General features: G+C 54.7%; 1 protein-coding gene across 1 annotated transcript; it reads right to left on the bottom strand.

The window, feature by feature from the left end:
• Positions 1-2,450: 2,450 nt before the first annotated feature.
• Positions 2,451-9,841, bottom strand: ZP3 (zona pellucida glycoprotein 3). Its single transcript, NM_001310185.1, is given in 8 exon segments — positions 2,451-2,673; positions 3,017-3,159; positions 3,284-3,375; positions 6,319-6,436; positions 6,530-6,707; positions 6,787-6,890; positions 7,755-7,873; positions 9,501-9,841. Coding segments are annotated over 8 exon segments (1,281 nt in total). The 5' UTR covers positions 9,807-9,841; the 3' UTR covers positions 2,451-2,452.
• Positions 9,842-13,382: the final 3,541 nt, after the last annotated feature.

The raw sequence follows: 13,382 nt of genomic DNA, 5'->3' as shown, positions 1-13,382 counted from the left end.
TGGCCGATCTTGGGCTGAAGGCTGAGCAGCACACGTCGGGGATACATGTCCGGAGTCCCTTCATGAGACCCCAAGTACCACATTGCTCCTCCCCAGAGCCCGGAAGGCTGGAGAACTCCGTCTGAAACGCAGTGATGCTAAGTGGGAGGAAACAGGCTGGGTGAGGAGTGGAGCCCGGTCGGATGGGACACAGGCCCAATCCCCCACCGTGCCCTGAATCCTGCTGTGTGAACCAGGAGGCCATCAAGCACCCTCCTCACTCAGCCTCTGAATAGTGTGTCTCACATACGAAGGGACCCACCACGCCGGGTCAGCAGGGGCAAAGAGCCAGGCTGCTTCTCTGCCTCCAGGCCATGTTCTGCGGTTCCTGAGTCTCTAAGATTTTATGTATGTGACAGACAGACATCACAAGCAGGCAGAGAGGCAGGCAGAGAGAGAAAGGAGGAAGCAGGGTCCTTACGAAGCTGAGAGCCCGATGCGGGGCTCGATTCCAGGACCCTGGGATCATGACCTGAGCCGAAGGCAGAGGCTTTAACCCACTGAGCCCCCCCCAGGTGCCCCGTTCCAGAGTCTTCTTGACGTGGACTGTCCATTCGGGGGCTTCTCACGCTGTGACTCATTTTTTAGGAGGCCTCCCCCCCCCTTACAGGCATCCAGGCTGTCCGTTCTTCCACGAGAAAGTATTCACCCTTCCTCTCCTGCCTCCGCACCCACCTCTCCCATTTTGTCCAGCCAGGACCTGCTGGTTCTTCATGGATTTGCTCCAGGATCACCAGCTCCGGGAAGCCCCCCCTCCTACCTCCCTCCCATAGCACACCCAGATCTGCTTGGGGTAAGGGCAGGGGAGAGTGTGGGGTAGGATTCCTTCCTGATGCAAACCCCCCCCCCCGCCCCCCTGCACTTTAACACACCCGAATCACCTGGAGATTTTTACATGTAGATTCCATCTGGGGATGGGGCCCCAGGTTCCGCCTTCCCACTAATCGCCCGGTGACGCTGAATGTTCATACCCCACACTTAGAGGGGCAAGAACCAGAACCAAGGCAGACCCAGAATCACAAAACCTTGTTCTGAAGGTACCTTAAAGATCTGACAGAGAGGGACGCCTGGGTGGCTCAGTTGGTTAAGCAGCTGCCTTCGGCTCAGGTCATGATCCCAGGGTCCTGGGATCGAGTCCCACATCGGGCTCCTTGCTTGGCAGGGAGCTTGCTTCTCCCTCTGTCTCTGCCTGCCATTCTGTCTGCCTGTGCTTGCTCTCTCCCCGTCTCTGACAAAATCTTAAAAAAAAAAAACTGACAGTGAGAGCACAGGCAAGGGAAGTGGCCGAGGGAGAAGCAGGCTCCCCTCGGAGCTGAGAACCTGATGTGGGGCTCCATCCCAAGACTCCAAGATCATGACCTGAGCCGAAGGCAAACCCTTAACTGAGCCATCCCAGCATGCCCTGGATGTACTCAAAACCTGTCTCTAGGCCTCTGCCAACACATCCGAGCCCCGGCCCTCAGCCCGGCCCCAGACTGCAAAGACAGAACTATCCCAGAGGCACAATTAAGCTCCTTTTGGTTCCAGTACATTTATGTCCAATAAGCCTGTGCAACAGATACCAGTCCCATTTTGCCAACGAGCCTCAGGCTCACAGAAGGTACTGACAAGTACTGACAAGTCAGTACCTTCTTCAAGTCAGGGGGCCCTTGACCCCGTCAGGAGAAGGAGTTGGGGTCTGGGGTAAGGTTGGAGCCAGTTAAGGGCCACAGCTGTCAGAGGAAGAGGATCCCCCCGCCTCCTGCCCTGGAGAGGGGTCCACAAGTTGCTCGGGCACCCCTGGGGCCTAGGAGGGGAAAGCAGCTCCCCACAGTGACAGGAAGCTTCAGGCAGGGCTCAGGCCATCTGAGGACCCTACCTCAGAGGAGAGGACTTGCCCACAGCCCACTCCCATTCACCCTACCTCCCAGACATGCTCCCCTATGGCAGACTCGGGCCCAAGCTGACCACTGTCCAGACCACTGCCCTGGACTCGGTCACCTCTGGGTCTCCAGCCTGCTGTCCCTAGAGAAGCTGACTCTGTCCATTCTGCCCCACCCCAACCCCATCTCGGGTGCACGGGGTCCAGAGACACACCGGGCCCTCTGCTAGCTCAAAAGCCGGGCTGGCAAGGCCCACCGCCCCGCTTTTGTCCCCAGTAGCTGACATCTTGACCTCTTTGGAACCACAGGATCATGATCACCTGGAAAGGGGAGCCCCACTCCCAGGAAGGCCCTGTTGCCCAAAGCCAGGGAGAAGCAATCTTGCCTTCACCACCCAGTCCGGCCTCTCCGCTGCGGACAGACCGGCCCACGCCAGACACAGCAGTCCTTGCTGGAGGGTGCTACTTGAGCCCACGGCACTGTTCTCCCGTCTGCCCCCCTCCCCCCTCTATGACATCACCACACCACACCCCAGAGCTCACTTTCTTCTTTTATTGGGGAACAGACACAGGGCAAATCACAGAGCGGGAAGCAGCGCGGCGCCTCCGGGAAAGGACCAGGACGAGGGTAGCCAGAGTCAGGGAGAGCACCGTGGCCAGGCCCAAGCCCAGCATCACAGAGGCGTGAGGGGACGTGGACCCCTCCGCCCCAGGATCACCAGCCTTTCCCAGGAAGATCAGAGGCCCCACGGTGATCTCCGCTTCTTCGGTCACTGAAAGACACAGGACACCTAAGGGTCACCTTAGTCCCAAAGCAGGGTCAGATTGAGGGTTTTGCTCTGTTTCAGCAGATCAAACTAGGTTTTCCTCTAAAAGCTGTGCTATCTCCCCACACTGCAGATCATACCCTACTCTGAACCCCTGGCTGATGCTGGGGTGGGGGTTGAGCCCCCCATAAGCCCCCCAAGGTTTCTATGTAAGGAAGCCCAGATCAGCCTTCCCCCCAGCAATGAGGAGCCTTACGTGGGGCACCAAGGAGGAATGTCCCCCTGCCGGGACAGCAGGTACCCTAGACAGAGGGGAAGGTAAGAGCCTCAGAGGGGTCCTAACACCTACCATGCCTGCGATTTCGGGTTTGGGAAGCAGACTTGCGTCCCCTTCTCTCTAGACGGGACAGCCTCCTGGAACGGCCTGGAAGGCCACAGCTGCCTTTGTTACAACAGCGACAGATGTCAGCAGTGCCTTCTACGGGGGACCACCTGAGCAGGGGGAGAAAGGAAGTTGCCCTCAGGAAGCAGCGAGCTGCTGATGTACATAAAAGGGGAACAGACCCCAGGGAGGCCACTCAGGCTTTCCACCCCCATGTCTCAGTCTATCCCTCACCTCCTGCTGGACTTGATAAAGGAACAGGCTTTGTTTAGCTGGTCCGGGACTCGGTCTGCCAGAGTGACCTTCAGATGGCACGTGATATAGATCTAGAGGCAAGAGAGTGGTTTCTTGTGGAATTCTAAGCTGCACCAGTGACTTGAGGAAGTCTGTGCTTTGGAACTCCCCCCAGAGTTACTGGTTATTTTAGAGACAGGAGTAGAGAGTCAGAGGAGAAGCTGTCCAGATTTGAACAAATAGCTGATCAGATTCTAGATTGCAACCCACCAGCTTTATACACACAACCTTCTTCCCCAAATTCCATCCAATCACTTACTGCCCTATGACCTGGGTGGGATCAGGGAATAAAAATAAGATAAAATCTTGGCAGAGGCATCCCCAGGCAGAGGCTTCCCCCCTTCATCCTCCAGGTAGTGTCTTGGCACCCCTCTGCCAACCCAAGGGCACAGAAGTTCTACCACCTTCTCTGAAGTCTTCTGCAGAGCCACAAACCTTGGCCACCACCTAGTGGCTGAGCACGCCAGCAGGGAAGCCACTTCAGGAATTTGAACAAAAGGGAGGATGTACTTTTAGCCTCCGGCTTTTTTAATTATTATTTTTTAAACTTTTAAAGTGAACTCTACACCCAACATGAGGCTTAGAACTCAACCCCAAGGTCAAGAGTCCTACATCCCACCAAGTGAGCCAGCCAGGCACCCCAGGCCACCAGCTTTCTATCTGCCCCAGCAGAGGGCTCTTGGGTCCCTTAGAATCCTTACTTCAGAGGTGCCTGGGTGGCTCAGTGGGTTAAAGCCTCAGGTCATGATCCCAGAGTCCTGGAATTGAGCCCTGCATCGGGCTCTCTGCTCAGCAGGGAGCCTGCTTCTTCCTTGATCTCTCAAACAAACAAGATCTTTAAAAAAAAAAAAAAAAAATCCCTATTTCAGGAAACCACTGCTTTTATCTTCAAGCTTCTTCCTAGCACATTTGATGTTAACTGAGGCCTAGGACTCTGAAATGGTTCTCTGCTCCTCTTGAATCAAGGTTTACTTCTGTGCCTGCGACACAGTCAGCCAAACCACCCCACCTGTTGGGAGAATCTTCCCAGAACTGAGGCTACCTTCCATCGGTCAGCATCATCCTCTGGTCTCTGGTGCCCTGCCCCTCCCCTCGCCCCCAAATCCCTAGAGATGCAGATACCAGCTCAGGTTGCACCTGTGCTGACCACCACCCACATGAAACCTTATCCCCTTTCTCCCCCCCACTAGGACACCTCTGAAGTCAGGTGCACTCCCTACCCCAACTAAGGTCCTCTCCCGTAGGACATACAAGGTCACTGATCTGGGGGATCAGGACCCTTGATCAGGACAATCTGCCCTTGATCCCCAGCCCCACCCAACCCATCAGGAGCTTCTGGGCATCTCCCCAATAGCCTTGATTCACACCCTTCCTGTTAACCCATCTGTATCCAACTTCCTGTTCTCAGGACAGAACTGGGGCAGGGTGGGGTGGCAGTTTCCGTGTCCTCTACAAATTCACTGTGTTCATCCCTTAATGCCCCTCGGCCATACGAGCCTTTGGTTTAGTGGTTTGTAACCCCAACTGCGTATTAGAGTCCCCTAGGAGCTTAAGTAGTTTTTGATCATTTCCAAGTGAAAGAATATTTTACAGTCATTCATTCACTAGTCTAATGGTAGAAATCTAGATGATAGGTGTATAGGTATTTGCTGTAAGATTCTTTCATCACATGAGGATTTCCATTATAAATTAGAAAAGGGGGCGCCTGGGTGGCTCAGTTGGTTGGACGACTGCCTTTGGCTCAGGTCATGATCCTGGGGTCCCGGGATCGAGTCCCACATCGGACTCCCAGCTCCATGGGGAGTCTGCTTCTCCCTCTGACCTTCTCCTCACTCATGTTCTCTCTCACGGTCTCTCTCTCAAATAAATAAATAAAAATTAAAAATAAATAAATAAATAAATAAATTAGAAAAGGGATGCTAGTCCTTACCGCAAATCAGTGAAGATACAGGATTATATGACCTTTCCAGGTGCTTAGTACAGAGCCAGAATTTAGGGGGGAAAAAAAATCCCTGCTCCAATCACTTCCTGACTAGCAATTCCAAATTTGCATCCCCTGCTCCTAGCTCAGGAAACTAAGATCTACTTGATTTTTATTTGTAAAATTTTACCAGCACTTTCTGGCTAGAGACCAGCCCTACCTGTGCTTCCTGCCCCAGCCATCAGAAGCAGTCCACACTTTAGCTCCCTCCCCCTCTACCCCCCAAGTTTCAGGCTGGGCTTTCTAGCTTAGCAGTTCAAAGGGTGGTTGGTTCCCAGAGCAGCAACATCAGCAACACCTGGAGATGTGTTAGGAACACAGAACCAAGTCCTAGGGATGGGGCCCAATGTATTTCAGGAACCCCCCCACCCCAGATGCTGCTGATGCACTCCAGTTTCAAGAAGTCACTAGTCTAGTTGATGATCAAGTTCGAGAGACTACTGTAAGAAAAGAAATTCGTATCTGCTTTCCTTGCCCTTCCAGAAAACTCCAGGAAGGCTGACACCGGTTTTTCTCAACCCTTCCATCTGGCTTCCGGCCCTATGCACCCTGGCAAAAACTAGGTTAGTGACCTGGCCCCCAAATGCCACAGTGGGTGGTCCTCACTTCATCTGAGCCATCAGCTCCTCCCCTGGTTTGTTCTGTTTCTAAGACCCCAGATTCTCTCCACCTTTCATGGGTTTCCACCACCCATTCTTCCTTGAAGATCTCACTAGAGCCCACAACTTTATCTGCAGAATTCAGAGTTTCGGAACAGGGACAGGGACAGAGCTATCAAGTCCTTGCTAAAGGAGGTAGGTGATGACCCACAGTCAGTAAGGCTGGTCAGGCTGCCCTGTGACCCAATCTTATTCCAAGTCCCCGCCCCCAGAGCAGGCGCCACACCCAGCATGGGGCTTGAACTTCCAGCACTGAGATCAAGAGTCACATGCTCTACTGACAACCAGCCAACTGCGCACCCCCCCCCCACAGTTATTTTTTGAAGGTTCATTACCATGTTTCTGGAGTCATTAGCAAAGTGGAACATGTCCACTGTAAACTGCAGTGTCTCTGGCCTGGGTCTGGGCTCTTTGAAGGACGAAGAGGCATCAGAGAGACCATCCACAAGACAGCTTTGAAGAGAAGGGACAGGAGTCAGGTGCTGAGGAAGATGGTAGAGATCAGGTTGCTCTAAAGGCTCCCTAGGGAGGTGGCCCGGTCCTCACCCGTGGAAGTCCACGATGGTGTGACGAGGGGAGATACTCCGGTCCGGTGTCAGCGTGGCCACGCAGTGGTCCACAAACAGTCGCAGTGGCACGTGGCTACCAGTGTGGACTTCGGCCTGGAGGTAGGCTACGTCTCCCAGCTGGAAGGTGGGGGACCGCTTCTCAGAGCCCCAGTCCTCTGAAGGGCACACAGTCCGGGGTGAGACCACCAGAGGCCTCTCTGCCAACCCCCCTCCCTGCCGGCTCTCCCTGCTTACCCTCCATCAGGCGGAGGGAGAAAACCAGCTTCTCCTCTGAGAGCATCGTGGTCCTAAAGGGCACCCAGGTGGGCAGGATGGCCTGGCTGCTCACGTTCCTGTGCCTGTGGAGAAGAGCAGCCGTCCACCCTGGTCCCGCGCCCACCCCATCCGGCTTCCATGGAGTGGGGGCGTGTCTCTTGTTTCTACCTCATGGCAGAGTCCTCAGCTGGGGCCCACCCAGGCAGCGAGTCCAAGGCCACGGAACAGACACAGAAGTCTGAGCCCACCCCTCGGCCCTCCGAACTCCACACCTGCGATGTGGGAGGCCACCGCAGCTGAGGCATGAAAATGCGATACACCTGAGTTCGGAGTTGGGCCTCTAGACCCAGATCGGCTGATCAGGGTTAACCCCGGAGGCTCAGATTTTGGGTCTGAGGCATCGAGCCCTCCCTGTTAAGGCTTGATGGATTTCCCTCACCTGAATGCAGGTGTTGGGGGAAGCCAGTGGGCTGTGATCACCCAAACCTTGAACCACCCCCTGTGTGGGGTTTTGTTTTGTTTTGTTTTAATATTTCATTTGACAGATCACAAGTAGGCAGAGAGGCAGGCAGAAAGAGAGGAAGCAGGTTCCCTGCTGAACAGAGAGCCCGATGCGATGCGGGGGCTTCATCCCAGGACCCTGAGATCATGACCTGAGCCGAAGGCAGAGGGTTTAACCCACTGAGCTACCCAGGTGCCCCTGCACGGAGTTTTTTTCCCTGAACTTCCAACTTTTGAACTTTAAGATGGCCCTGGGCTGGGCAGCCCTGCAGCTTCCAAGAGGGGGCGGCAACCCGGCCGCATTTCAGAGGCTCCAGGTGGACTCCGCAGGCTCACCGCCCCCTCCTGGGGCAGAGGGCAGGGACCTCAACCTAAGGACTGACTTAGGCCCTTCGCAGTCAGGCTGCCAGACACCGATGATGGGAAGGGCCCTGGCCCACACTCACCTGGGATAGTGGCACTCGATGGGAATCTCGGCACGGTTAGTCCTCAGGATGGACAGCTTTCCCACAGGGCGGGGGCTGTGGAGCAGGAAGGTGGTGTACACCAGAGCGCTGTCGGTCACCTGAACGGAACGGGAGGGGTTAACCCCACCAGCATCACCGGCTCACCACACGGTAAGAGGGTGCTGGGAGCACAGCCCAGGGGAGGTGGGGAGAGCCCAGGTCCTGGCCTCCAAGCCCACCTTCCTGCGGACTCATGGGAAAGCCTGAACCAGGTCCCACCCTTGAACCTCCATTTACCGCCCCCAACCCCAAAATTATGATGCCACCCCAAGGGGTTTGGATGGGCTATGTCAGACCCAAACGGTGCCCACCGGCCAGCGGTCTCGGGCACGGGCTCCCCGTCCCAGGCTGCCATCCCCATTCTCAACACCATTTCCTTTTGGGGGTGGAAGGCTGGCGGGGAAGGCCTGTGGCCAAGAAAGACATCTTGAAGAACCCAGAAAGTTCCAGGAGTTTTTAATTCACGGCCACAGCCGTGAAGACTCCAATTGCCCTGCCTTTTCTGACTTCTCATACCCCCATCACAGAAGGGGAAACTGGGTCAGCGGTGGTTTGAAGCAGGAAGAGCTCAGGCAGGTGCTGCCGGTACGGACATCCTCCAAGCCTCCCCCCACCACCGCCAGGGGACCTGCCCAAACCACGCAGTCGGTAGGGGAGACTCTTCGCTTTCTGTTAGTTGGGGCCCCGGATGGACCGGCAGCGTCATTTGTGGTCTGCCCAGTTCAGAATTTCAGGGCATCAAACCAACTACTGCTGTGGCCCCGAGGGATAATCTGGCAGGAATGTGGGACCCCACCCTGGAAAAAGGTGTGACCAGGTGGTGCGTATTGGAGCCACCCGGAGGCTGGCTGCTGCTCTGGTGTAGCACAGGAGATGGGAATTGGGGTTTTTAAATGCTCCTCCGATGGTTTTAATGCCCAAGGTTTGGGACTTACTCAATTAGAATAATTCCTCAAATAACCCCTGGGGTTCTCTGGGCTTTTCCTGGGGAAACAAGAGCCAGGAAGCTTCAGGGCAAGCCCTGGGGTCGGAATGGGAGGGCAGCGTAGAAGATCAGAGCCCCAGGAGGCCTCCGGTACTTACTGGGCTTGCCCACGCCCTAGCCAAGCTGAGTCCAAGGCCTGGGGGGCAAGAGCCCAGGACAGAGAAGAGGCCAGGACTGGGGGGTGGCAGGAAGGGGTCCAGGGAATCGTGGACCAGCTAGGGGTCCTGCGTCCAGTCCAGCCCTGCCTCGCTGGAAGCCCCTCCTTGGGCCTGAGTTACTTAGCTCCTACCTGCCTCCCACATGAAGCGTCCCCACTTCATGCGGCTACCCCCAGGGGCCCAGTTTGTGCCCCAGGTTCCTTAACCCAGAGGTGATCAAGAAGCCCTTTGCTCTCTCCCTCAAAGCCACATCTCTCCTGGATGCCTTCCAGGGGTTCAGGGACTCTCAGGAATCAGAGTGGGGGATGCCCCGTCTGGCCCCAAGTGCACGGCCGTCTCTGGCCTCCACCCCACCTACCTGCCTCCCGTCACTAGAGGCGAGCACTTTCAACCACCCCCCACTTTCAACCCACCCACCGATCCCAAACTTTAAGCCTCAGCGGCTCCCCGGCCCCCAGCAAGCCAGAGGGCTCCAGCCCAGTCCCCGCCCTCCCTGGCCCTATGTCCACACTCCCCACAGCCACCAAGGGGGCCAAGTCTCACCTGCACCCTATTGCCACACTCATGCAGCCCGACCTCAAACCTGACCACATCCTCCATGTCCGCGGAGACCAGGGGCTCACAGTTCTCCGGACCCAGGGTGAGGTCTGCAGGCCGGACGAGCTTCCCAGTACCGAAAAGGTCTTTGCTGACAGTGACCACCAGCTGGGCCTCCAGACACTCCACCACCACGGGGGGCCTAGAGGGCAACGGGGAGCTGGTCTCACGGCTCCAGATGGTCTGCGGGTAGCATAGCTCCGTGCCTCCCAAGAGCAGAAAGCAGATGAAGACCCCACAGCTCAGGTCCATGGCTGCTCCCATCACCCCCCTGGTAACGCCCGGGTGCCACCCCCCCCCCCAGCCATCTTATATCCCGATGATGCCCCCTGCACCTGGGCTCCCACGCGCTTCCTTTCCCCAACCAATCAGTGGGCCAGTCCCCCACCTAGCGGCTTCGCATCACCTGGGAGCTTGTTAGAACGGCAGACTCCCCGTCCCACGGACCGTCTTGCCCCTTCCCTACTCCCGCTGCCATGTGTTAGCCCTTTGCCGGCCCATCGAGGGAGTTAAGAGTGGTCCCAGGTCTCCGGGGGAGAAAGGTCTTGATTGGAGGGTGGGGAGGACTGATCCGGGGTGGCAGGGAGAGAACAGGAGAAGGGCTCGTTAGGAGACCAGGGAATTTTAGGGGTCGTTGCTCAATTTTACAGGAGATAAGAGGGGAGGTCAGCTTAGGTGGAGGCAGCTGTGTGAACAGAGGCGAAGAGAGGGGACTAGGCGCGCTTGGGAGAAAAGCCCGGGGGGCTCATAGGTGCTGGATCTCAGTTCCCCAAGAGTGAGGGTGGCAGTTCAGGGAGCTGGGAAGGTGCATGGGGTGGTCTGGGGGACTCTGGTTGGATAGGGGTAGGACTAGAGAAGGGGGGTCAGAGGGCTACTCTATCAGTCCTGGTGGGAGAACTGTACAGATTAACAGCACTGGGGCGCCTAGCTGGCTCAGTGGCGCACGGGACGCTTCATTTCAGGGTCATGAGTTTGAGCCCCACGCTGGGTGTGGAGATGACCTAAAAATAAAAATAAAAAATTAATGGCACCTAATCCCTAGGGACAGGCGTGTGGACTCGCTTGCAAATGCCTACTTCTGATGTAATGAAACCGTAGATTTAAGTAGCTTAAACAGCTGAGTGCGGAATCTGATACAGAATCAGGTGGGCTGGATCCCACCACCCAGGAGATCTTGACCTTAGTCAAAACGCAGTTGGATGCTTAACCGACTGAGCCATTCAGGTGCCCCAAAGATTTTATTTTTAAGTGATCTCTATACCGAACGGGGGGCTCGAACTTACAACCCCAGGATCAAGAATCACATGCACCACTGACTGAGCCAGCCAGGCACCCCTACTCGGGAAGTTTTAAAGAGCTAATTGGCTTTATTATTTGGTTCATGAATCATGCAGCACACCATCTAACAGGTAAAGGGGAACCCCAAAGGGCCACAGAAAATGAAAGGTTTTTAAAAATAGAGAGGAAGTGGGGTGCCTGAGTGGCTTAGTGGGTTGAAGCCTCTGCCTTCGGCTTGGGTCATGGTCTCAGGGTCCTGGGATCGAGCCCCGAATCGGGCTCTCTGCTCAGCAGGGAGCCTGCTTTCCCCCACCCCCCGCCTACCTCTCTGCGTAATTGTGATCTCTGTCTGTCAAATAAACGAATAAAATCTTAATAAAAGAAAATAGAGAGGAAGGGGCACCTGGGTGGCTTAGAGAGCTAAGTGTCTGACTTTGGCTCGGGTCATTATCTCAGGGTCCTGGGATCAGGTTCTGAGTCGGGCTCTGTGGTCAGTGTGGGTGTGTTTGTCTCTTTCCCTCTCCCTCTCTCCCCCACCCCCTGCCCCACTCATGCTCTCTCTCTCTCTCTTTTTCAAATAAATAAAATCTTTTAAAAAATAAACACAGGGAGTAGAACAAAGGAAATCGGTAGAAAGAATTCATTGTTTTAGGCAAGGTCGCCCTCCACAGGGGAACGGAAAAGATCTTTCAGTAAACGTTTTAGTGCTGACCCTAGTGCAGGAAAGTCCTAGGTTGGCTGGTTAGAGGTTACATTTCTGGGGTGCCTGGGCGGCTCAGTAGGTTAGGTGTCTGACTCTTGATTTCAACTCAGGAGGTCATGATCTCAGGGTCATGGGACTGAGACCCAGGTCCAGCTCTATGCTCCGCAGGGAGTCTGCTTCTCTCCCTCGGCCCCTCCCTCCCATGTGCTTTCTCTATAAAATAAATAAATAAATCTTTTGGGGTGCCTGGATGGTTCCATCTGTTGAATCTCTGACTCGGTTTCAGCTTGGATCCCGATCTCAGCATAGTGAGGTTAAGCCCCACATCAGGCTCCGGGCTCAGCGGGAGCCTGCTTGAGAGTCTCTCTCTCCCTCTGCCCCCCCCCCCGCAGTCTCTCTCACTGTCTCTAAAATAAATCTTAAAAATAAATAAATACTTTTAAAAAAATGTTACATTTCTGAGGGGTTGAAACTGCAGATAGATTAGGTATTAAATCTTGGTTTACTGACCTGGGTCCTTAACACAAGTGATGCCTTTTGGGGCCTGTGGTTTTCTTTTTAACCTACCTACCAGGGTCAGAGAAAGGGAGCCAGCTGTGGCCCGTGGCCCCGAAGAACAGCTAGTTGGAGACACTCTGTCTTAGGAGTGGTGGCCCTCTGGGGAAGGGGCCTCTCCATGCTTGTAGCTCACAACTGTGTTTGTGGACTGTGCTGGAAATAGGGTGGGGTGGGCTGGGGACTAGAAATAAGGGCCTCATTGAAACCTTGGGATCCATCCCCTCTCCCTCTATGCCCCGGAACCAACCCCTTCGAGAAGGATCCAGGATAAAAGGACAGGGGACACCTGGCTGGGTCGGTTGGGGGGACATGTGATTCTTGATCTCAGGGTGGTGGGTTTAAGCTCCACTTTGGGCTTAGAGTTTACAAACAAAAAACAAGACAGGAAGAAATTGGGGAGGGGGTGAGGGCGGAGGAGTGTATGCACTTGAAGTGCTAGTAAATTTGTGTGTCCCCCTTTCCAGAAAAAGGACCATGGAGGAGACTGGCCAGTCCAGCCCCCAATCTCCCCAACTAGCCCAGATTCTGGGTCTTTTGCATTTTTCCGAGAAGTGCTGCCTCCTGGTGGCCAAAATCACCAAAGGCGGAGCCACCACCCCAGAGTGTTTTCCTTGAAATTCCTTAAGAGCCCAGATACTGGTCTCTAAATGCTAATCCTTTGTACCTGGGGCACCCAGGGCTCCTTGGAGGACTGGTGGATTCCAGAGCAAGGGCCGGGAAAGGACAAGATCAATCTGGAGTATCTTGTTATGGCAAAAAAATAAATGATCACAAAATGATGAGGACGTGTCAAAAGGACACAAGCCAAATTGAATGGGGGGTGGGGAGGTGGTCCCACTGGCCAAGCTGGCGACAACTGTGCATCAAATGAATGAGGACAACAAGGACTCCACATCGAAGTAAGAATAAAGTAAGAGTCCAAGGGCATCCATTCTGACAATGCATAAAAACACAAAAATGGAAATATTTTTCCATGAAAGGGAAGAAGTTTCCTTACAGTAGAACACTACCATAGGAGGAAGGATCGTTTAGAAAATGATCATTTGGGGGCGCCTGGGTGGCACAGTCAGTTGAGCATCCTACTCTTGGTTTTTGGCTCTGGTCCAGATATCAGCACTGTGAGATCAAGCCCCGTGTCTAGGGCTCTGTGCTCAGCCGCCAAGTCTGCTTGAGATTCTACCTTTGCTCTCTCTCTCTCTCTCAAATAAATAAATACAATATTTTTAAAAAACCTGGAAATAGGGATGCCTGGGTGGCTCAGTTGGTTAAGCAGCTGCCTTCGGCTCAGG

This window comes from Mustela putorius, unplaced genomic scaffold (assembly GCF_011764305.1).
Source record: "Mustela putorius furo isolate JIRA1106 unplaced genomic scaffold, ASM1176430v1.1 tig00000139_pilon_pilon_pilon, whole genome shotgun sequence".
In the NCBI taxonomy this organism is placed as follows: domain Eukaryota; kingdom Metazoa; phylum Chordata; class Mammalia; order Carnivora; family Mustelidae; genus Mustela; species Mustela putorius.
The sequence above is the reverse complement of the archived record's forward strand: the minus strand, read 5'-3'. Positions and strand labels throughout refer to the sequence as shown.